This window comes from Somniosus microcephalus, chromosome 22, assembly GCF_052327205.1.
Source record: "Somniosus microcephalus isolate GS21.2 chromosome 22, FLI_Smic_1.0, whole genome shotgun sequence".
In the NCBI taxonomy this organism is placed as follows: domain Eukaryota; kingdom Metazoa; phylum Chordata; class Chondrichthyes; order Squaliformes; family Somniosidae; genus Somniosus; species Somniosus microcephalus.
The window spans coordinates 60974073-60998856 of record NC_141008.1 but is presented as its reverse complement, the minus strand read 5'-3'; the positions used below and the strand labels follow the sequence as shown (position 1 = coordinate 60998856).

The window sequence follows — 24784 nt, the reverse complement described above, 5'->3', positions numbered from 1 at the left end:
GTCAGCATTCTTCCTGCACCTGTGGAGGCTGCAAACTCGCTCCGGGGGATGAGTCGTTTTTTATGTGCCTCTGCAGTCTGTATGTCTCCATTCTTGTTGCTGGGGGTTGGCTCTGTGAGAATTTGTTTGCTTTTGCAAGCTTCTTGTCTCATTTACTTGCAGATCATTCCACGCCGCTTTTCCAGATCTCAAACATGCCTGCAGGATTTTGGATCACTTTTCCTGTGTCGTCACTTGCTCGATATCCTTACTTCTCTAATCCAAATTTAACACTTTCACAGGTACAAACCTACATGTAAACTGGGATCATAATGCCCATTTGCCCACCGAGGTCAGGTGAAAACCTGTTAGTGCAAGTTGGTACTTGTAGTTAGCGGTGAGGTGTGTATTATTGAACTTGCAATTGTAACACAAAGGGAATGATGAAGACTTCTGTACGTACAATCTGTTGGCACTTAAGAATGCAAGGATTTCTTTGGCTATGAAATTATGTACATTGTTTTTGGATTCCAACCAAGGTTACCCTATGATGAAATGGTTGGGGGGGGGCGGCGGTGGGGGGCAATTAGAGGCTGGTAGTTGAGTGCTGCATCTATCTATTTATAATATATTAAATTTCTTACATCTGCATCCACTTTCTGTCTACAAAACGTTATTTCCTGTTGTCATGTTTGTCACACTCGTGCCAACTTCTTCCATTATAAATCCCTATGTGCACCTTTATAATGGAAACTGCCTATGTAAACCTGTCATGCTGGAATTCTCCTCTTCCCCCCCCCCCCCCCCCCCCCCAACAAAATCCCCACCCCAACCAGTGGTAGCATTGCAGCGCCTGAGTTTTGCATCCAAGCTCCTCCGCTTGTACTGCAGAGGAACTTTTATGCTCCAATCAACTCTGCTTCTTCCCAAATTGCTGCAAGTTTTGCTATTTACAGGAAACTTTGTGCTATCCGGAGGTGAGCTATCCGGCAATCTGGAGCCACCAGCAAAAATCAGCAGCCGTTTTTTATTCTTTTTGTTTTTTTTGCTTTGTTTGAACAGTCAAGCTGTGCAAGGTCTGTAGCTATAGCAACAGCTTCAGCTGCAGAGCTTTAGGGCCACACCCGAGTGTTTAGAAGCTGTTGCTAAGCAACAGTGTTTGTTGTCAAATACGGAGATAAGAATCTCCGTATCTCTCAACATTAACTCTGGAGAGTACGGCACTTTTTAGGCAACGGCAGCAGCTCGGTCCCGTGGGTGCCAGATAGCACAAAGTTTCCTGTAACTGTAGGGCAGAGTATAAATCAGGAAATTAGAGGGGCATGTAACAAAGGTAATACAGTAATCATGGGGGACTTTAACCTATAGACTGGGCAAACCAAATTTGCAGTAAGTGTGGAGGACGAATTCATGGAATGGATGCAAGATAGTTTTCTAGATCAGTATGTTGAGGAGCCAACTAGGGAACAGGCTAGTTTAGATCTAGTATTGTGCAACGACAAAGGGCTAATTAATAACCTTGTAGTAAAGGGGCCTTTAGGGAAGAGTGACCATAATATGATAGAATTTTATTTCGAGCTTGAAAGTGATTTAGTTAAATCCGAAACTAGGGTCTTAAATCTAAACAAAGCAAACTCCGTAGTTATGAGGGGCGAGTTAGCTAAGGTAGATTGGGAAACTACATTAAAAGGTATGACGGTAGAGAAGCAATGGCTAACATTTAAAGAATTAATACATAATTTACAACAAATATACATTCCTTTAAGGCACAAAAACCCCACAGGAAAAGTGGTCCAACCGTGGCTAACAAGAGAAGTTAAAGATAGTATTAGATCAAAGGAAGAGGCTTATAATGTTGCCAAAAAGAGTAGTAAGCCTGAGGATTGGGGGGATTTTCGAATTCATCAAAGGAGGACCAAGAAATTGATAAAGAATGGGAAAATAGAATATGAGAGTAAACTAGCGAGAGACTTAAAAACAGACTGTAAAAGCTTCTATAGGTCTGTAAAAAGGAAAAGATTAGTGAAAGTAAATGTGGGTCCCTTACAGGCTGAGACAGGAGAAATTATAATGGAGAATAAGGAAATAGCAGAGAAATTAAACAAATACTTTGGCCCCGATTTTCGGGCAGCTGTTGGGCGGCTTTTCATGCGGCCGTGGTCCGAAAATCGCGGAAAAAGCGGGTTGGGACCCCCCCTGCCTGATTCCCCGCCCCGTCCGACTTTCGGACCGCCGTTTCCACGTGCCCCGCTTCAGTCCCGCCCGCCGCTGGCGGGACTGCTCGTCGGAGCACTAATCACCAATGACCACCTTGTTAAGGACGATTTTCCCGTGCTGTTGCGACTTTGGGGCTTTCCCCACCTGCGGGGAACCCCGCCGATGAGAGCTGGCGTGAAAACAGCTGGCTTGCTTGCTTGCAGCAGCAGGTCGCTGAGGGCTGAAGAGATTTAAAGAGGCAGCATTTGCAGGCTGCAGGACCTTGTTGATCAAGGCTTGGGGGAACTATTTGAAGCCTTAGGAGCAGCTGCAGAAAGTTGGAGCCTCACACACTTCTTCAGTGTGAGCTCCTGGGAAGCCCCCCTCACCACCCTAACTCAGGACCTCCTCCACTGAGGCATCTGCTAGAAGCATGGGAGGCCTTTGGCACCTTCCCTTCCTGGCATTAGAGGATCTCCAACAGCAGAGGTGGCAGCAGCAGAACCAGGAACAGCAGGATGATTACCAGGAGCACCAGGCTGCTGCTCACTCACCTGAAGCTGCACAAGCCAGAAGGGGCCAGCGCTTGGAAGTGGCTTGAGAGCACCTTGCTGCGCTTTAGGTGGCCAGTGGGACCCGTTTCTGCACTGGCAGTCCTACTCAGAAGGACTTCCATGAAGATCTGGCTTCTCTGTTCAACAGATGGCCAACGCTCCAAGAGATGTCATTCTCTTATGAGCACTCACCATGTTTTCCGTATGCTGGCGAGTTATCTCCTCCATGGAGGTTGCCAACCTTTCCATGGTGATGCGTTCATGCACCAATGACTCCACAAAGGCTCTGCTCATGGTCGCTATGGACTCCTCCATTCGCTCCACACTCGCAGCGACCCTGGAGACAAAACCTGCCAGAGACTCCTGCACCTGTGCATGGAGATCCATCACCTCTTCTCTTGCGGATGGACCCAGAGGCAGAGGGTCGAGATGCAGCGCAGCTGAGCTGAGCTGGCAGAGCCCTGCGCCCTCCGACGAGGACTCTCCACTGCTGTCCCTGTCTCCAGAATCTGCTGAGGCTCACTTGTCAGCTGTGAAACACCAGGTGACAACACTACTCTATGTCCCGAAGGTCCCCCCGAGGTGTGAGTGTCTGCGCTGGTGCTGGGTGCGCTTACTTCTGCTGACGCTGCGCCCTCAGAGGTTGGAGCTTTATCTGAGGAGTCTGGCTGCACAGCCTCTTCTTCCTCCACAGTGAGGACGGGGGCTCTGGATGGTACTGTGGGGGAGTAAAGGAAGGAGTTACAGATGTAATGCCAAGGTTCCTCTGGTGACTCCCAGCGAGTTGGCATCTGCTGACACCTGCATCCATGCAGCATTGGTCTCAGTGGGAGGCCTCTTCCTCTCTGACCTAGGGAAGAGGACCTCCCTGTGGGCCCTAACCCCATCCAATAATGCCTGCAGTGAAGCCTCGTCGAATTTGAAGGCAGCTCGGGGTCTGGCACTGTCCACAGCTGCTGCAGGCTCCTCTGCCATCCTGTATGGTTCATTTGGAAGCCTTCAGAGGATGCAGTGCTTGCCATGGACCTTGAAAGCACCACGAATGATGACATCATATTGTGGGGATTTCTGACTCGATTTAGACAATTAGCAAGGCTTCCCACATGCTGGGAATTAATTGGCCACTTGAGGGAAAATTGCATGGGGCTGGCTGACACTTTTTTATGTGTGTCAGAAACCCCACATTCGGGGAAATCCGACCATTCCCCACACAAGCCGAAAATCGGGGCCTTTGTGTCTGTTTTCCCGGAAGAAGACGTGAAAAACTTCCCGGAAATAGTGGAGAACCAAGGGTCTAGCGAGAATGAGGAACTGAAAGAAATTAGTATTAGTAAAAAAAATGGTACTGGAGAAATTAATGGGACTGAAAGCCGATAAATCCCCTGGACCTGATGGCCTACATCCTAGGGGTTTGAAAGAGGTGGCTATAGAGATAGTGGATGCATTGGTTGTCATTTTCCAAAATTCCATAGATTCTAGAACGGTTCCCGTGGATTGGAGGGTAGCAAATGCAACCCCACTATTTAAGAAAGGAGGGAGAGAGAAAACGGGGAACTACAGACCAGTTAGCCTGACATCAGTAGTAGGGAAAATACTAGAATCTATTATTAAGGATGTGGTAACAGGGCACTTAGAAAATAATAATAGGATTGGGCACAGTCAACGCGGATTTATGAAAGGGAAATTGTGTTTGACGAATCTGTTAAGAGTTTTTTGAGGTTGTAACTAGCGGAATAGATAAGGGGGAACCAGTGGATGTGGTGTATTTGGATTTTCAGAAGGCATTGGATAATGTCCACACAGGAGGTTATTAAACAAAATGAGGGCTCATGGAATTGGGAGTAATATACAAGCATGGATTGAGGATTGGTTAACCGACAGAAAACAGAGTGTAGGAATAAGCGGGTCATTTTCGGGTTGGCAGGCTGTAACGAGTGGGGTACCGCAAGGATCAGTGCTTGGGCCTCAGCTATTCAATGATTTGGATGAGGGGACCAAATGTAATATATCCAAGTTTGCTGATGATACAAAGCTCGCTGGGAATGTAAGTTGTGAGGAGGATGATGCAAAGAGGCTTCAAGGGGATATAGACAGGCTAAGTGAGTGGGCAAGAACATGGCAAATGGAATATAATGTGGAGAAATGTGAAGTTATCCACTTTGGTAGGAAAAATAGAAAAGTAGTGTATTTTTGAAATGGTGAGAGATTGGGAAATGTTGGTGTTCAGAGGGACCTGGGTGTCCTTGTACACGAATCACTGGAAGTTAACATGCAGGTACAGCAAGCAATTAGGAAAGCAAATGGTATGTTGGCCTTTATTACAAGAGGCTTTGAGTATAAGAGTAAAGATGTCTCATTGCAATTATATAGGGCCCTGGTGAGACCACACCTGGAGTATTGTGTACAGTTTTGGTCTCCTTACCTAAGGAAAGATATACTTGCCATAGAGGGAGTGCAACGAAGGTTCACCAGACTGATTCCTGGAATGGGTGAATTGTCTTATGAGTATAGATTGACTAGACTAGGCCTATATTCTCTAGCGTTTAGAAGAATGAGAGGTGATCTCATTGAAACATACAAAATTTTTAAAGGGCTCGACAGGGTAGATGCAGGAAGGATATTTCCCCTGGCTGGGGAGTCTAGAACTAGGGGTCACAGTCTCCGAATAAGGGGTCGGCCATTTAGGACTGAGATGAGAAATTTCTTCACTCAGAGGGTGGTGAATCTTTGGAATTCCCTACCCCAGAGGTCTGTGGAGGCTCAGCCGTTGAGTATATTTAAGACAGGGATCGATAGTTTTTTGGATATTAAGGGACTCAAGGGATATGGGGATAGTGCAGGAAAGTGGAGTTGAGGTAGAAGATCGGCCATGATCTTATTGAATGGCGGAGCAGGCTCGAAGGGCCAAATGGCCCACTCCTGCTCCTATTTCTTATGTTCTTATGTAAATAACATCAAATTGAAGTATCACATACAAGTAAGGACACAATGGTTGACTTTAAAATGAGGACTGAATTATGTCAGTGTGCCCTTGTCCAATTAACCCCCAGCCTCGAACCTTGTTTGACCTGAAGACTACACTTGGGCTTGACTGCCTGTGTGCAGTGCCATGGAAAATAGACTCTAACATATGAAAAAGAATTTGTCCCCATGTGCCTTCTGAGAGATCAGATTGCCCCACAAATCTCCCTGCCATTGGACTGTGATGGCCTCTTCTGATTGTTTAGTAGTAACTGTTAAGATTTTGGAGTTTCTTCTGTTTTACTTTAGCTTTCCTTTTTTCCTTTATTCCTTTCAAGGATAACCAATAAAATACATGATAATTATGTTTGGTATTTGAAGCTAAACAGACAAATGCCATTTTAAATCACTAAATGTAATTTTTATATTAAATTTAATTCAACAAAATTTAACAGATTTTCCTTCACTTTTGCACATATTTCTATTTTTTATTAATTCTTTACAAACATTACTGTCTTCCACCAGATTGATTTGGTGCAAACACTTTACAAAGGTGTTTTTTTTTTGCTACACATTTTTTCACTTTTAACTCAATCCTTGTAGGGCTTTAAAAAAAATATTTTAACCACACATGCTTATCCTAAGAATACTTTTTACTATCAAAAGTGTACATTTGAGTTTTGCATTGCTTTAATGTGTTTTGTGTTGTCAACGTCACTGCCCTGGTCTCTCTAGAGGTCACACACCTAGGAAGTAGTCCAGGCAAAATTATTTATCTTATACAAGCACAAAATTAGGGGAACGAGAGACTAAAATCAGGTACAAACAGGAAAATTTAGCTGATTTCTTTTATTTGTTCTGTAAGTATATTGACAGGAAGTCACTTGCCCGCAGAGAGAGGAGATAGGAAGCATGTGACATTTTGCTCTGTACAGCTTATTTTGCTTACTGTGTGCACCATCAATGCCACTGAGACTTGATCAACAATTTCCTTTATATCTTCTACATGTTTTGCTGTTCTCTTTTTCCTGTGTCTGCTTTGGTTTTCTTCAGATGCGCACACAATACAATATGTGGCAAAAAGTTTCAGAACAATATTTTTTTTCAATTCTTTTTACTGTGAGCAGCCACTTGGGTGTTTGGCAACTATTACATAAATAAATGACTGGAACCATACCCTGCTGGTACCAGCTTCTGATGAGTAATATATGTTTAATCTCTATAGAGTCTCGTTAAAAGAAAGATCCGTCTTAAGGCACTCTCCTGGAGCTGCCAGTAACAGACCCGTCAAAAGCACTTTGCCCCAGATTCCACAATGATCGCACTTACGCGTACCAGGAACATAACTATCGAGTTGTTCCACTGCATGTGTCGGCACCCATTTCCTTAGGGTCGAGTAATACCAAATGCCCAAGATCAAGCCAAATTTTAGCCAATATGAATTGAGTTGATTTTGTAAAAGAAGGGGTTACTTAGGAATAGGATTCTACCATTCAGCCTCTCATACCTGTTCTGTTCCTCCACTCATAAATTAAATTTACCCACGTAGTTCCATATCACTTGAGGGCCTTAGCTAACAAATAATTATCGATCTCGGTCTTGTAAATTTCAGTTAACTCAGCATCCACAGCCTTTTGGGGGAAGCGGTCCGGATTTTCACTACCCTTTGTGTGGAATAGTGCTTCCTGATTTCACTCCGAAATGGGCTAGCTCTAATTTTAAATTTGTGCCCCCTTGTTCTGGATTCCCCACCAGAGGAAATAGTTTCTCTATATCTACCCTATACCCTTTTATCATTTTATAAACATCTAGATCAAATCACCCTTCACTGTCTGTCTAAACTCCAAGGGAATATAAATCAAGTTTATGCAACATTTCCACATAACTTCACCCTTTAAGCACTGGTATAATTCTAGTCAATCAGTAGTGCACCCCTTCCAAGGCCAATATATTTTCCCTGAGGTTTGGTGGCCAAAACTGAATGCGGTACTCCAGACGGGATCTGATCAAGGCTCTGTACCACTGACGCATACCTTCCTCACTTTTGAATTTCAACCCACTTGAGAGAGAGAGGCCAACATTCCATTAAGCTTTTTGGTTAATTTTTGTATCTGTGCACTAGCTTTTAGTGACCTGTGTACATGGACACCTAAATCCCCTTGCTCCTCCACAGCTCCTAGCCTCTAATCATTAAGAAAACATTCCGATTTGCCTTTCTGAGACAAAGGCCCAGAAATTCGGGTCTCCGCGGGTGAGTACGCGCTGGGTACTCACCCGTAGGCCGAATGGAAGTGCCGGTTCCCTGCATGCACTGCGCATGCGCGGGAAACCGGCACTTCCGATCCTCTGAACGAAGGGGTTCAGAGGTCGAACACGCGCGCAGGAGAGGCTGCACGTGCGCATCAAACTTACGTTTTTTTGCAGGTTTTCACGCGAGGTTAAGCCTGCAGGATTTAGAAATGTAAAAAGCAGGCGTAAGGCCTGCTTTTTACAAGGTATTGTGGTCAATTAATTAAAATTAAAACATTTTTTCCACAGATTTATTATTTTTAAATACTTTAAAGCAAGGTAAGTTTATTTTTAGCCCCGTTAGAATATAAAATTATTTTTTTCAGAAATTTAAATTATTGTTTAAAATAGTTATTTAATGTAATTTATAGTTTATTTGAAAAGTGTGATTTAAAAAAAAAAAAAAAAAAAAAATTATTTGAAGGTTTACTGCTATTTTGGGGGCCCGTAGTATTTATAAGTTTTGACAGGTCTTCCTGTCAATCTTATGAATGGGCTTTTCCCTCCTCCGATTGGCTGCCCATGGCCCACGTGATCCCAGGGGACGCATCGCACTAACTACGCCCTTGGGACACGCAAGCACTGCGTGCCGGCAGCTGGGCCAGGCCCCAGCTCAACGGGGCCCTACAGCTCAACTGCCGGCGCGCAAGGTAAGTGCAGGTCGGGGGCTTACACCCACGGGAAGCCCCCGACCCGAATTTCTGGGCCATTGTGAGCAACCTCGCACTTCCCCACATTTCAGCGAATATATCGGGACTTTCAGTTGCTGCAGAATGAATTTTATAGGCACTTGAAAATTAGGGAAACACTGAGAATTCATTGGAACAGACAAGTGCTGTTCTATTCTCAGAGGTGGAAAGTTTTACAAGAAAAATAGATAAACCCTACTTTGTAATTAAGTGTACAATATAGTCAATAAAGCAATGCAATAGGAAAGCTTCAGAAGACTTTAGGAAGAAGATCTGAAGGTTATGTTGATGAGGCTAGATGGAGAGGGGTGGAAGGAGGCTCGTGTGGAGCATAAATACTGGCATGGGCCAGTTGTGTCAAATGGCCTGTTTCTGTGCTGTGCATTCTATGTAATTGTATAGGTGAATTTGCACAGTCTAAGTGGAGCGCAAATTGTGACGGTGCAGTTAATGCAGTTTCTTTCATCTGGTTGGAATTCAAAAGGACAGGTCTTCAACAAGCTCTTCACAATTGTTAAAATGAAATAAATACATGAATTTCGTTAATGAATTGCATTGTTAGGAGAGCACCCTTTTTAAAATTGTTGTTTTCTAAAGATTTCTTTTAAAAATATTTGGGGGTCATGCATGTTCTCTTGAAATATTATCACGCCTTTGTCCAAAGTAGCAGTTGGGACAATATAGGCATTTTTACATGAAATCATGCTTTGGTCCATAAAGCATCAAAGCTTTGAATGGACGACTGTTTAAATGTATTCACTATCAACAGGAATGAGACTTGTTTACCTTTTTGTTTCTTATCACCCGGTTGGTTTAATCCTGCATCAAAGTTGTGTGAATATGAATTCAGATCACAAGCTAGCCATTTTCTCTGGAATCCTTCAATAAACAGCACATGTCTAACAGTGGTTTAGCATTCAAGGCACAACAGTGCTACTTGTTGTTTGAGTGACAGCCATCTGGGTTTGAGGTCTTGTGAATTTGCTGAATTCCACAGCCAGCTGGCCTTAGCTGGTGACATTCCTGGTCACTGTTCAAAATGTGCAAGTTGGGTGTACTTGAGACGCTGCAATAATTGACTTTCTGTTTCATAGGAAAGGAGTTGTTAATTTTGTCAATATGTTTCCATGGGCAAGTCCATTCAGCCACAGAGAGTAGCAATGGAATACGATGTAGTGCTCTTAAAGTAGGTAGTAATATATAATGACTGGAACCTCCTGTAAAGTGTGTGTGGGTAGGGGGTTACCTTTTTCAGAAGTATAAAAACTACTACCCACTGACCATGGTACCGGATGTGTTTAGTGTGTTTGCAGTATAAAGTAGTATTGTAAGATACTTCAGCATCATTTGGGATTTGTTAGATGCATGTACAGGTAGACTACCCTTTATCCGGACTTCCGAAAACCGAAACCCTCTAAAAACCGAAGGTTTTTTCGTTCAGCGTAAGTCGTGCGTACGACTTACGCTGAACGAAAAAACCTTCGGTTTTTAGAGGGTTCCGGTTTCGGAAGTTCGGATAAAGGGTAAGTCGTGCGCACGATCCCCCGCCGACCCCCCCCCCGCGGGCCCCGACAACCGCCGACCCCGCCAGCCCGACAACCGCCGCGGACCCCGCCGGCCCCGACAACCGCCGACCCCCCCGCGGACCCCGACAACCGCCGACCCCCCCTGCCGGCCCCGACAACCGCCAGCAGGACTTGGTGTTCTGATTTTGAATTTTGCGGATTATGCAACCCCACTAATCTCAGATCCTTTGCAGAAATGTATTTACTCACTGAGTCACCTGGGTTACTCCAATCACTTTTCATCTCTAACACTGTTTGTGATGAGGACAAGAATTTGCAAGATCAGCGTACAGTTTTGAATGCACCACGGCCTCTCGGACAGTCAATTTCTCACATCAGGCATGACGTGCACTCCAAAGCTCAAGACTAATAGGATCCACCTTCCACAAAGATTTTACATTTAAACCAGATCTCCAGGACCACGGGCAAGTCATATACTCAGTGTGTCAGAATGCTAGATTAAAAGGAAATCAACCGCCGGCCCCGACCCCCGCCGACCCTGACTGACGTACGCTGAGCGTCAGCGTAAGTCGTGCGCACGACCCCCCGCCGACCCGCCCCCCCCCCCCCCGGCCGACCCACCTTCCGAAATCCAAAATTCTCCTTTATCCGAAACTCGGCTGGTCCCGAGGTTTTCGGATAAAGGATAGTCTACCTGTATCTTAATGTTGTGTCCTTGAATAATCAGACAACAGACTGCAGGGAACGATTCAACAGGTGTTTACTGAATGAGGGTTACTCTAGAACTAACTGTACAGATCACTACTCAGGGTTTATATACAGGTGTGGTCACTGCCGGTACTACAGTATACAGGAGCTGTAAAAAGTAGTTCTCCCCTTAAAGGTACATACATTACAGGATTGGGTTCCACGAATAAGCAACAGAAAAAGGAAGAATTTTTTTCCCCAAACCTGGAAACCAGTGGAAGTCTGAAATATGAAGTAGCGGATGACCTTGTTGAGACTGGAAAAGCGCAGCATCCGTTTTCCACCGATCACCATTTCAGCTTCAGTTGTTTTAAAAGGGGCTCTGCTTAGTGACCTTTGTAGATTCAGACGATATCGGAAGCCGGACTGTCAGTAATTAGACCACTGCAGCAGAATGTAAATAACATCAAATAAAAATTATTGCAGCTAATTAATAACAGAAATTTGAAACAGAGCCAAAGGATTTTTATTTGTTACAGCTTCAGCTTCAACCTAGCATGAGGATATTGGAAATTCAGGCAATTACTTTAACCCCTTCATTACCGAACCTGTATTTTGAAAGGTGCAATTGTTTTGATTTGTATTAATGATATACTAAACTTAGCAGGGACGTTTCAATTCTATTATTTTTTCAATTCAAATACCTCCAAGTATGCATCTATTTACATAAATATTGCGTTTGTGCCAAGTATTTGCCCCAAGTCAGAGGCTGCCTGCCAGTCGAGTCGACCTCTCGACTCAGCCGGTGTTCTTGGCGATCTTACCAGTGCAGTAGGGTTTGTGCACAAAATGGTTGGCAGTAGAATCTGGTCATGCGTGAGCATACCAGGCAATAAAGACATTACAACTATCATTACCTGTGTATTCCCATCCATTGGATGTTGACCTAGCAGAATTGAAGATGGTAAATAACATGCCTTAATGTCCTGATCGGCTGTGCCATGGGATAGTAGGATGTGGATTTTCACCTGTGATTGCTCCACAAGGGCGGGTGCACGCCTCGTATTTGTCTCCGAGTGTCTCAGGATGCAGTTTGAATTTTCTCAAAACCTCTTCCCAGTAGCATTCCCAATATTAGTGGTGCTGCTGTAGAGTGGTCGTAAGCAGAGGTACTTTACTGTGTGGAGGGAAAATTGGAGTCATCTCTGGGTGCACACATTCCTTTTATTTTTCCCTGCAAAGAATTGCCTTGCTTTGCTTAGCCTGTCTCCACCGTGATTGGCTTGAGATTGAGTATGTTTCCATTTCTTATCTCTTCGTCCCTTCTGCTACAGTTCCTAGACTAAGCAGCCTGAAACCACAAAACTTTTTTTTTTTTAAAAAACAGTTTCTTTGACAAAATTGACTTCCTAATTTCAGTCACTGTGCAGAGGCTTGAAAGCATGAGCATTCACATCTACCACTCGGGCAGTGGTAGAGCACCATAACCTTTTCTGAACAAGAGTTGGTTATTTTTCCACCAATCTTGCACTTATAACTAAGTAACACTGAGGATTTGTTGAGCGAGGAATCCTGCTCGTATTGCATGCTTGCTGATTTTGATAAGTGAACCAGTCCTCCATTCTTCTACATAGTTTCAACAAGTGCTTTCTTCATGTCTGTAAAACACAATTATGCTTTCCAGATCAATTTTGTAAAGGATAAGAGAAAAGATGATTTGTTCTCCTGTCCAAATCAAAGAATTTTTGGAGTCATTTTTACAGTAGAAAGCCTGCATTATTGTGCATGATTTAAGATTATGAGGCTTTTCATTTTTGAGTTCAAGCTAACAAAAAACCTCTCTTGCTTTATCCAGAACCTATTGTAATAATCCCTTGATGCATTAATACAGTACAAGCCATAGTCCCTGATCTATTTGTATGACATGTCACACTCTCTCTCTATTAAGTGCCATTTTTAAAAATTGTGTTTCAATCACTACATTATTACATCATAGCACAGGGCACCAACTTTGGTGGGTACAGGTTCAAGCTACAACACAGTGTAAAAGTTTGAGTCCCTGGAATTATTTCTGTAAAACGTAGATGGTCCATGAAATTTGAAGAAAATGAACAACCACATCCCTTGCCATCACTGCTCAGTCTTTACAGTAGGGTTACTGAAGGCTGCTGATTGATTAGAATGTACCACCGGGTACACACTTGGGGGGAGGTAGCTGTTCTCAGTCCAAAAATATGAATGCAAATAAATTATCAGGAACAGTTCGTTGTTTCTAATAATTTTGAAAAAAGAAACTTTCATTAATTGGTCTTGAATTTGGAGCAAAAGTATTCATGGAATCTTGATGCAGACCTAATATCTCAAATATTTAGATTTTTTGCTATTTTCTATCATTTTGATTTTACTGACCAAGCTCTGTTTAAACTCCTGATGGATGGTTGCAAAAGCAGTGTTGGAGGAAATGCCATTGGCTCTTGTCATTAATGTCCACTCTGGGATTGCCCCCATCTCTGTTCAATGCCTGGGTCCTAAACCTTTACCGTTCTTCTTTGTGCAGGCTTTGGAAGAAGCACAAAAAGCCATTCAGCAGCTATTTGCCAAGATTAAAGACATTAAGGACAAAGCAGAGAAATCCGAACAGATGGTGAGTCTGATGTTGAAGGGACTGTTTTGATGTTAAATGTGAGGAACATGTTTTAAGAACAGGGGAATTCAAGAGGAACAGTGATGGTATATTTTCAGGATTTTGTCTAGTTGAACATGAATAATTTTTAATAAAAGATCCACTGATCATTCTTTTCCTCCCTCAATTGACATGAAATCACAAACTTCATAGGAGAGGTCTCTAGTCATGTATTTCCCCCCAGTTTCTCTTCTCCTGAAATTTGTGACATGCTAGTTTTGGATTGCGTAGGTAATAAAAAGAAAGACTTGCATTTATATAGCACCTTTTACGACCACCGGATGTCCCAAAGTGCTTTACAGCCAATGAAGCACTTTTGGAGTGTAGTCACTGTTGTAATCTAGGAAACGCAGTAGTCAATTTGTGCACAGCAAGCTCCCATAAACAGCAGTGTGATGATGACAAGATAATCTGTTTTAGTGATGTTGATTGAGGGATAAACATTGACCAGGATAACTCCCCTGCTCCTCTTCGAAGTAGTGCCATAAGATCTTTTACGCCCACCTGAGAGAGCAGACAAGGCCTCTGTTTAACATCTCATCCAAAAGACGGCACCTCTGACAGTGCAGCTCTCCCTCAGCACTGCACTGGAGTGTCAGCCTAGATTTTTGTGCTCAAGTCTTGAGTGGGAGATTTGAGCCAGTCCTCTAGTACTTCAATTGTCTATGCTTCATGTGTGAGCCTAGACAGTGAGTGTCAGCACAGTTTGAACTGCAGGTGGTATGACAGCAGAGTCTGATGCTGTCTTGACTCATACTCCTACTTTTTTCAGCAGGCATCATTTGATCGGAAGTGGGAACACTGGCCGATTTTTTTTTTTTCTTTCACTGACCTGAGTTGCTGAGGTGAATTGAAGTGTTCCCACTGCTATGCTGGCTGATATCTAACTGTGCATAACCTAGGGATCGAACCTGGGATATTCCTGGTCTATACATTTCCCCGCTAAGCCATGGGGTATGGAGGGCAGGGGTGAAGTTCTTTGTCCAATCATTTTAATGGGCGTGCACACGCTGGGAAAAGCTGTGGCAAGGTGGGTACACTAGCAGCACGTATAATCCACAGTAATGGGTCCAATGTCTATAATTTTTAAGGTCCATTTATAGATCATTCATTGTATGTTCACCCATAGTTGCTAAATATCTCTTTTTTATAAACTTTTTGTTTCCAATTTTCTCTATGAAGGTGCTGACTCTGACTGAGTTTTGACAGAGAGTGTAATTAGGTGTTCACCTGTGGAGGGCATTACAGCTGAACCAGCTCCTGACTTCATCTGTCGAATTATAGAGCTAACTGTAACGCCAACTACTGCCACAAATCAGTTAACTCCACATTGATCATAAAAGCACACGTACTCAATGAGAGCTAGAGGAAGAGAGTTTGTGGGATTGCATTTACAGTCAATTATTGTGCGTGCCAAGTATTCTTGCAACGTCTAATCCAAACAGGCTGGTGGGCTATGCAATGTAGTTGTGTTTTATATTTTTAGTTTGTAGTTATAAGGATTTACGGTTGTAGGAATGAAGAGCTGGGGTCCATCATCCAGTTCACAGCTTCTCAACAGCTCCTAATAGCACAGTGTCAGCTGTGGCTCAGTGGGCAGCACTCTCTCCTCTTCAGAAGGTTGTAGGTTCAAGTCCTACTCCAGAGACTTGAGCACAAAAATCTAGTACTGAGGGAGCACTGCACTGTCAGAGGTGCCATCTTTTGGATGAGATGTTCAATTTTATTTGTCATATATGCAGCAGACGTGTGTACTGCACAATGAAATGTTGATTTTTACGAGTCCTCCCAACATTGGAATAAATATGGCATAACAATGATAAAAATACTAATAGAAATACAGTAATAATAAATAAATCAACAGTAATAAATAATAATAAATTATACGTTCATGAGTCTTATGGCCTGGGGGTAGAAGCTGTTTCGAAACCTGCTGGTACGAGACCGTATGCTTCGGCATCTCTTACCGGATGGGAGCAGGGCGAAGAGGTTGTGGCTGGGGTGGCTTGTGTCTTTAATGATTCTCAGGGCCTTCCCCCGGCACCTCTCTGGGTAGATATCCTAGACAGCAGGTAGTTTAATTCCTATAGTATGTTGTTAAACTGAGGTTGGTGCAATGGGAGTAAAAATCCCATGGCACTATTTTGAAGAAGAGCAGGGGAGTTCTCCCTGGTGTCCTGGCCAATAGTTATCCCTCAATCAACACCTAAAACAGATTATCTAGTCATTATCGGGTAATTATCATTATGTGGGACCTTGCTGTGCGCAAATTGGCTGCCGCATTTCCTACATTACAACAGTGACTACACTTCAAAAAGTGCTTCATTGGCTATAAAGTGCTTTGGAATGTCCGGTGTTCGTGAAAGGCGTTCTATAAATGCAAGTCTTTCTTTCTTTAGAATGGACTAGCACAGTTTATAGTCAAAATATTCAGTGATTGAATTAAAGTTGCTTCCACATAATAATAAAGGAAACATTTTAAAAGGAAATAATGTTTGTACCAATAACAACTATTTGCATTTGTACACTGCCTTTTATGTAATAAAATGTCCCAAGGCACGTCACATAGGCAAGACTGAGTTGTAGAGGATTTTTAGTGATGGCCAAAGGCGCATCAGAAAAGTAGGTTTTGAGGAGGTTTTTTTTTAAAAAGGTGGGGAGAGAATTCACAAGGCAAAGAGGTTTAGGGAGGGCTTTCCAGAAGAGGGGTCCAAGATGGCCGAAGGTGAGGAATGCCACAAGAGAGGAATACACAGCAGCCCAAAGCCGGAGGACCAGAAGATGTGGGATGGAGGAGGTTGCAAAGGTCGGGTGGGACAAAGTGGTGGAAGAATTTGTACATGAGGGCAAGGATTTAGAATTTGGTGTAATGGGAGCCAGTACAGGTCAGCAAAGACAGGGCTGATGGGTAAGTGAGAACTAGTGTAGGACAGGATGTGGGCGGCACGGTTTTGGACATATTAGACTCGGTATACTGAGGAGTTTGGGAGGCCGGTGAGGAGAGTATGCGAGAAGCTGAGTCTTGAGGTAAAGATTGTTTATTGCTTGTAAAAGCAATTCAGAACCTTTTATGGTGGATTCCATAGCTCTTGAAAAGCAGACTTAATGCAGCGTATTTTAAACATGTAAATGGATATCACATCACTAATCCTGCAATTGTATTTTTTTCATGAACTTTGCAGTGTTAAGAATTCTGATTGCAATTGATAATGTTGCACAGCCATAATGTGATTCAGCCCATATTGGTTTGAAAGAAATGGGGCAGATTTAGGAAACACGGCCGAGCTGAAGATGACCTTTTGAAATTCTGTTCTTTAGGTCAAGGAAATCACACGGGATATTAAACAGCTTGATCATGCAAAGCGCCACCTCACTACTTCCATCACCACGCTCAATCACCTGCATATGCTCGCAGGTGGTGTCGACTCATTGGAGTAAGTAGTCATCAGAAGCAGAGCTGTATTGCAGTTTGTGGTGCAGACGTGTTTTAAGTGTGCTGTCATGTCAGCAGGTGTAGGACAAATAATTGATTCTGAAAATTGAACTGTTTTGGGTGATTCACTCCGTCTTTAGTCAGGTTGGAAACAGATTAAATGCTGATAAGGCTGGTAACTAATAGTGCGTGTAAACAGTTTAAGAACAGAGGGGAAATGGAGCTTAATGGAAACTGGATTTCATTTTACTTCAGTGAGCAAGACTATAGAATGTGAAAGCCATGCCAGTGTGAGGAAGTTACATGGGTCTTTCACACAGGAGTTATTAATAATTAATGAGGTTTTCCAGTATTCCTAGAGAGGCCATCATCAATTTGACCTCATTTTTAAAAGCAATGTAGAATACAATTTTACCCCCCTCCCCCTTTCCTGAAGATGATTCCTGCTGGGTTATGGTCCCATTGGATTCTGCAGTCCTCCTGTACTTCACCCATGCTGCAGGAGCGGAGTGTTGGCAAGCTATTCAACCTTATAGGCCCACATAGTCGAGCCCAACTCTATCCCAGTGAGACCTCCATACATCGCACATTTTTCAGCAAGACTTCTGGATTATCAGCTCTCTGCCTTGCTAAGAGCACTGAGGCCCATTGTCGTTCCCCAAATCTTGCCCTGGCTAAGATCAGCTAATTCAGCAGAAGCTGAACGTGGAACCTTCTGGTTTGTATTGTCTACTACTACATCGGGCACTGCCTTCACTTACTAGAGCATTGGGTGGAGCAGAATTCAACTACTTAATGGTCAGCTTTGCCTTGATATGGCTTTAGATTAATACCTGCATGATCATTGTACACCAAGTATTAATATTGTCACTTTGCAGCTAAAATATGAGCACTTTGTGCTATGACATAATTTGACTGAAGATTTGGAGCTATACGAATTCTTAATTGGACAACATCGTAGTTGCTCATTAATAGGCTTCTCCATAACGGGTCACAGGATAGGGAATAGATCATTGGTTTTAAGTAATGCCACACTCTATTGAAGCAACTGCGTCATGCAAACCTATTAATCCTCTTGGTTGTTTTGGAAATGTAGCATGTTTCCTTTAGGGAAAACATCTCGTTAGGGCACTTTCATTTTTGTTAATAAAGCACAGTTATCCTGACAACAGACCAAAAAGAAAGCAGTACAGGAAACTCTTTGGTATCCGGCACCGACGGGACCCGGATGGTGCTGGTTGATTAAAAATTCTGGATGACGGAGAAGGTTATCTACCGAGGCTATTTTTAACAAACAGAAATAAAAAAATCAAGAAATGTGCAGTATACAGTAATTGGGTACTCACCTACAGAATGTTTTGTTAAATGGATGGTGGAAGATGCTTGATTAAGTACAGTACTGCCAGTTGAGGGTAATCCATAACTACCGGCAGCGCGGGAGACGCACAGAAAAATGGCGGATCGGAAGAGACTACTGGCAGCGCGGGAGAGTCAGACTCCTGTTATTGAGGTGTTCCGACTTCCGACAGCGCCAAGAAGCCGAGTAGTGGCAGTTTGGAGAACAACCCCCACTGACTAACTCGGCCACCGCGGGAGACTCGGACTCGGCAACATTGCCGGTTATTGAGGTGTTGTTTTCGGAGTATGAATTTTGCCGGTTAATAGAGAATTCCGGATATTTAGGTGCCATTTAAACGGGATATTGCGGTGCATTAGTACATTGCAATATTGTGCAATCCTAATTACTAATACAACTCTACTCTCAAATTATTATATGAGAATATGATTGAAATCTGATGTTTGGATCAACAGTTTTATCTCATTTATACTATTCATAAATTGGGGGGGCGGAATGAATAAAGAGTTGGTGGTTTTGAGTGCATGTTTTATTATTTCTGCAGGGCTATGACTCGCCGCAGACAGTATGGAGAAGTGGCTAACCTCATGCAAGGAGTGGTGAACGTGTTGGAACATTTTCATAAGTATATGGGTATTCCGCAGATCCGCCAGCTCTCTGAAAGGTAAAGCCTCAAAGCTTCTGTTCAACTTGAGGTCATGTCGAAAGTGGTTTCTTTGTAGAAGCAATGCAGATCTGGCTTTATTTAAAAAAGATTAGCAACTCTGTTCGTCCAAATTCACATGCAATTTGTCTATCTCCTATTGGTGTATCTCTGTTGAGATAGTTTGGTGAAATTGGCAACATCTCTGTTGCATCCCTTATCCCTCTTGCAAAAGGACAAATGGAGTGAGCAGATTTGGGTGAACACCTAGGCCTAGAAATTCAGTATCGCCACGTTTGGGGCACGACAGCCGGACGTTCGCTAAATTTAGCACCCAGCGCAACTTAGCGCCACCTTCGCCGAAATTGAGTTGCATCGCCCCAAGAGGTTGCTGCTGCGCTAAAGCAGGCGATGCACGACTATCATAAGGCGCTAAGCCGGCGAGCCGAGGCGCTAACACCGAGGGCGGGCGCAGCGCAGGTGCGGCGAGTTGCTAATTGAAGTCAGACACGCTGGCGCCGGTCAGCTCTTAAAGGGGGAAGCTCAGTTTGTTTGGCTGGCACGCCCTGCACACTGCAGCCCTGAAGCAAGGCCTGGCCATTGCTGGTTCATCAGTTCTACGCCCAGGACCATGGAGAAGGCCGCTATTCTTCCAAATCCCATTGCACGCTCTTGCTGCTTGTCCAGGGTCATGGGGAAGGAGATGTACTGACGTCTCCTTCTGAAAAGGGCATTGGTCACCTGGCGGATGCAGCAATGTACCGCGAACTGGGAGATGTCGGCAATGTCCCCAGTAGCAGATTGGAAAGAGGCGGTGGCATAGAAGTTGAGAGCCACCGTCACCTTCACTGCCACCGACAGAGACGTCCTGCTCCTCAGCTGTGGCTGCAGATCTCTGCGAAGCAGGTGGCAGATCTCAGTGACCACCTCCCTTCTGAATCGCAGCCTCCGAACACACTGCTTCTCAGACATGTTCAGATATGAAAACTGCTGGCGGTATACACTGGGTGGGTAAGGCCTCCTGTGCCGACGCCTGTTGGCCCTTCTCCATCTGGCCGTGACTGGCACTCTCTCACGGCATCTCTGAGCCCTTTGAATGCAATGGAGAAGCCCAACGTTTCCACCCATTGCAGCCCCCATTATATGTGGTGACTCAAGGCTATGGAACTGAAAGTTAAGTCCAAGTGCTGGCCTGAAGTACCTGTGCGAGCGCTGAGTCAAAGCAGAAAGCTCTCTCCCTTTGTCTCTCTCCAAATATCCGTGTCTCACACAGAAGGATTGGCACAAAATGGCTGCCACTTATAATGCAGGAGAAGTCCCCTTTAAATAGCGCGCCCCGCAGCGACTGGGAACCGTTCCCTTCTACCAGTCGCTGGGGGCGCACAGAAGGGCGGCCCCACTGAAGTTCTGGTTCGGGGCGCACCAAGGGCGTTGCACCATGAAATGACGTCAGGATCTGCGCGCGCAGCTGAGCGGGCGCTGCGGTTTTGCGCCGCCGCTAAATCTTGAGTGAAGTTTGCGAGAGGCGCAGATCGCGCCGCGCCTGGGCGCTAGCCGCTTAGCGCCCCACTTCTCCTCCTAAGGCGCTAGCGGCTGGCGCTAACAACTGAATTTCTAGGTCCTAACCTCCCAACTGTTGTGTCTTGGGGATAGCTGTCACTCAGGCTTACTTGTCTTTATAGCTTTGCGTGGAATGGACAGAACTCTTGGCAGATGAATGAGTAGTACAAACACTGATAGAGAAGTCTATAGCCTAACTCTTTCTGCCCTTGTTCTTGTGGTTGAGAAGAGGAGAGTGTATGATGAGACTGCAAAAATCAGAAGTTAGAGGGGAATGATTTTTTAAATATTTATTCTTGGGATATGGGTGGGTGTCGCTAGCAAGGCCAGCATGTAGTCCCCATTCCTAGTTGCCTTTGCGAAGGTGGTGGTGAGCCGCTTTCTTGAATAGCTGCAGTCCATGTGGTGAAGGGAGTTCCAGGATTTTGACACAATGACAATGAAGGAACGGCGACATATGTCCAAGTCAAGATGGTGTGTGACATGAAGGGGAACTTGGAGGCGAGGGTGTTCCCATGCACCTGCTGCCCTTGTCCTTCTAGGTTGTGGGTTTGGGAGATGTTGCCAAAGAAACATTGGCTTGTTGCTGCAGTGCATCCTGTGGATAGTATGCACTACAGCCTTGATGCGCCATTGGTGGAGGGTGTGGATGTTTAAGTTGGCAGATGGGCCGCTGATCAAGCGGACTGTTTTGTCGCGGATGGTGTCGAGCTTCTTGAGTGATATTATGGGAATTATTTTGTTTATAACATGATTGTCCTGTGTATGTCTCACAATGATATTTCAAGGTGTTACCAGTTCAGCACCTCCTTACAACCCAGGAGTTGTCCAGCATATTCTTTCCTTAATTAATTTGGCCTGAATGGAACTATTTTTCTTTGAGCTTAGTGTTGCATTTATACAGTTTAATGCGCATGTATGCAGTTTAATGTAGTAGCTAACCTTCAGTTGGGCAGTTTTGAAATAGGTTGCAAGCCATGGTCCTTGTGAAGGAATGCCTTTGAGTCCTCAACCCAGTAGGTTCATAGCATCAGGCATAATGGGCAAAGGAGACAGTATATGGTGGGGGTGAGATACTTCTACATGGGGAAGGGGAGTCAACCTAGACAGCTCCTCCGTAATTTCCAGTGGCTGGATACATAGCAGCATTAGTTGCCTCCCACTCTCTTGGCAAGGAAATGGTGCAAGGAATCTTAAAACAAAGAAGAAAAGGCTCTTGAAGGTCATTGACCTTGGATGAGTTTGAAACCTACTCCCTTGTCTAGTTTCCAAGTTAAAATAATATAAAATCCTTGGCTTTACGTATATTTGATAAATTGTCATCATGAAAAAGGACCTGAGATAATACACATGAATCCTTTGATTTTTGTTCTATTTTTGTGCTATCAGTGCATGACTTCCCTCATGGCTGCTTAACTTCTGATATTTTCCCCATCTGGCTCGGCTGCTGCAATATGTGTGTAGTGATAACAGCAACCCTTAAATGTCAGGGTTCTTGTAGCATAGATAAGGATTTTCATTCCCTTTAATGTTGGGTTCAGAATAGGCTGATGTACAGTTTGAACATTTACTGGAAGAAGAGTGAAAGATGAAGAATATATTTAGCACTTTATCACATCTCTCAGGAGGTCTCTTCACATACAGTGAATTACTTTGAAGTGTAGTCCAGGTTGTTTTGTAGGCGAACATGACGGTCATCTTGTGCACAGCAATGTCCCACAAATAGCACAGATGAATGGCAGGTTCATGTACTTTTGCTGATGCTTGCTGAGGGGACAAATGTTGGCCAGGATACCAGGAGCACTCGCTGCTTTTCTTCAAATGGGACCTTTAATGCCCACCTGAGAAGACAGATGGGGCTTTGGCTTTACATAGAAACGTAGAAGATAGGAGCAGGAGTAGGCCATTCGGCCCCTCGAGCCTGCTCCACCATTTAATGAGATCATGGCTGATCATCCAAATTCAGTACCCTGTCCCTGCTTTCTCCCCATATCCCTTGATCCCTTTAGCCTTAAGAAATATATCTAACTCCTTCTTGAATATATTAATGAATTGGCCTCAACTGCCTTCTGTGGTAGAGAATTCCACAGGTTCACCACTCTCTGGGTGAAGAAATTCCTCCTCATCTCAGTCCTAAATGGCTTACCCCTTATCCTTAGACTGTGACACCCCTGGTTCTGGACTCCCCCGCCATTGGGAACATCCTTCCTGCATCTAGTCTGTCTAGTCCTGTTAGAATTTTATACGTTTCAATGAGATCCCCTCTCATTCTTCTAAACTCTAGCGAATATAAGCCTAATCGACCCAATCTCTCTCCATACGTCATTCCTGCCATCCCAGGTATCAGTCTGGTGAATCTTCGCTGCACTCCCTCCATGGCAAGAACATCCTTCCTCAGATAAGGCGACCAAAACTGCACACAATACTCAAGATGTGGTCTCACCAAGGCCCTGTACAACTGCAGCAAGACATCCTTGCTCCTGTACTCGAATCCTCTTGCTATGAAGGCCAACATACCATTTGCCTTCTTAGCCACCTGCTGCACCTGCATGCTTACCTTCAGCGACTGGTGCACAAGAACACCCAGGTCTCGTTGCACTTCCCCTTTTCCCAATTTATTGCCGTTCAGATAATAATCTGCCTTCCTGTTTTTGTCACCAAAATGGATAACCTTGCCTTTATCCACATTATACAGGAAACTTTGCGATATCCGGGACCGAACTGCTGCCGATCTATCAAAACTTCCGGATAGACCAGCGCTAATGTTGAAGGATACGGAGGTTTTCATCTTTGTATCTGACAACAAACACTGTTGCTTAGCAACAGCTTGTAAACACTTGGCCCGTACCTTGGAAGTGTCTCTGAAGCTGTTGCTAAGCTACAGAGACGCTTTCCAGAGCCTGACTGTTATAAAAAAAAATTTTTTTTTAAATGCTAGGAGAAGAAAAAAAACCTAACCAAAACGGCTGCTGATTTCTGCCGTTAGATCAAGGTTTCCGGACATACAACCTCCGGATAAACCAAAGTTTCCTGTACTGCATCTGCATCTGCCCAATCACCCAACCTGTCTAAATCATACTGGAGTTTCTCTGCATCCTCCTCACAGCACACACGCCCACCCAGCTTTGTGTCGTCTGCAAACTTGGAGATATTACATCTAGTTCCCTCGTCTGGATCATTAATATATATTGTGAATAGCTGGGGTCAAGCACCGATCCCTGCGGTACCCCACTAATCACTGCCTGCCACTCGGAAAAAGACCCGTTTATTCCAACTCTTTGCTTCCTGTCTGCCAACCAGTTCTCTATCCAAGTCAGTACCTTACCCCCAATTCCATGTGCTTTAACTTTGCACGCTAATCTCTTGTGCAGGACCTTATCGAAAGCCTTCTGAAAGTCCAAATACACCACACCCACTGGTTCTCCCTTATCTATTCTACCAGTTACATCCTCAAAAAATTCCAGTAGATTAGTCAAGCACGATTTACCTTTTGTAAATCCATGTTGACTTTGTCTGATCCTGTCACTGTTTTCCAAGTGCTCTGCTATTACATCTTTTATAATGGACTCTAGCATTTTCCCCACTACCGATGTCAGGCTTACCGGTCTATAATTCCCCGTTTTCTCTCTACCACCTTTTTTAAATAGTGGGGTTACATTAGCTACCCTCCAATCCATGGGAACTGTTCTAGAGTCTATAGAATTTTGGAAGATGACCAGCAATGCATCTACTATTTCTAGGGCCACTTCCTTAAGTACCCTAGGATGTAGATTATCAGGCCCTGGGGATTTATCGGCCATCAATCCCATTAATTTCTCTACAAATACTGATTTAATTCAATTCCTCCCTCTCATTAGACCCTATGTTCCCCGACATCTCTGGGAGGTTATTTGTGTCCTCCTTTGTGAAGACAGAACCAAAGTATGTATTTAATTGGTCTGCCATTTCTTTGTTCCCCATTATAAATTCCCCTGATTCTGACTGCAAGGGATCTACGTTTGACTTCACCAATCTTTTTCTCTTCACATATCTATAGAAGCTTTTACAGTCAGTTTTTATGTTCCCTGCAAGTTTACTCTCATACTCTATTTTCCCCCTCTTAATTAATCCCTTTGTCTTCCTTTGCTGAATCCTAAACTGCTCCCAATCCTCAGGTTTACTGCTTTTTCTGGCCAATTTTCTGTGCTATCCCTAGTTTCCCTTGCTAACCACGGTTGCGCCACTTTT

General features: G+C 44.1%; 1 protein-coding gene across 5 annotated transcripts in view; it reads left to right on the top strand.

Annotated features, from left to right (window-relative positions):
• vps53 (VPS53 subunit of GARP complex) overlaps positions 1-24784 on the top strand; it is a 254920-nt gene that overhangs the window by 53727 nt on the left and 176409 nt on the right. For 4 of the 5 annotated variants that reach the window (XM_085964898.1, XM_085964903.1, XM_085964902.1 and 1 more), the window contains 3 exons: positions 13439-13525; positions 16883-16998; positions 18899-19018. In XM_085964898.1, coding sequence (XP_085821024.1) covers positions 13439-13525; positions 16883-16998; positions 18899-19018 — 323 coding nt within the window. Of the gene's footprint in view, positions 1-179; positions 282-13438; positions 13526-16882; positions 16999-18898; positions 19019-24784 lie in introns of those variants that run through there. The other variant, XM_085964901.1, reaches the window with a different exon arrangement.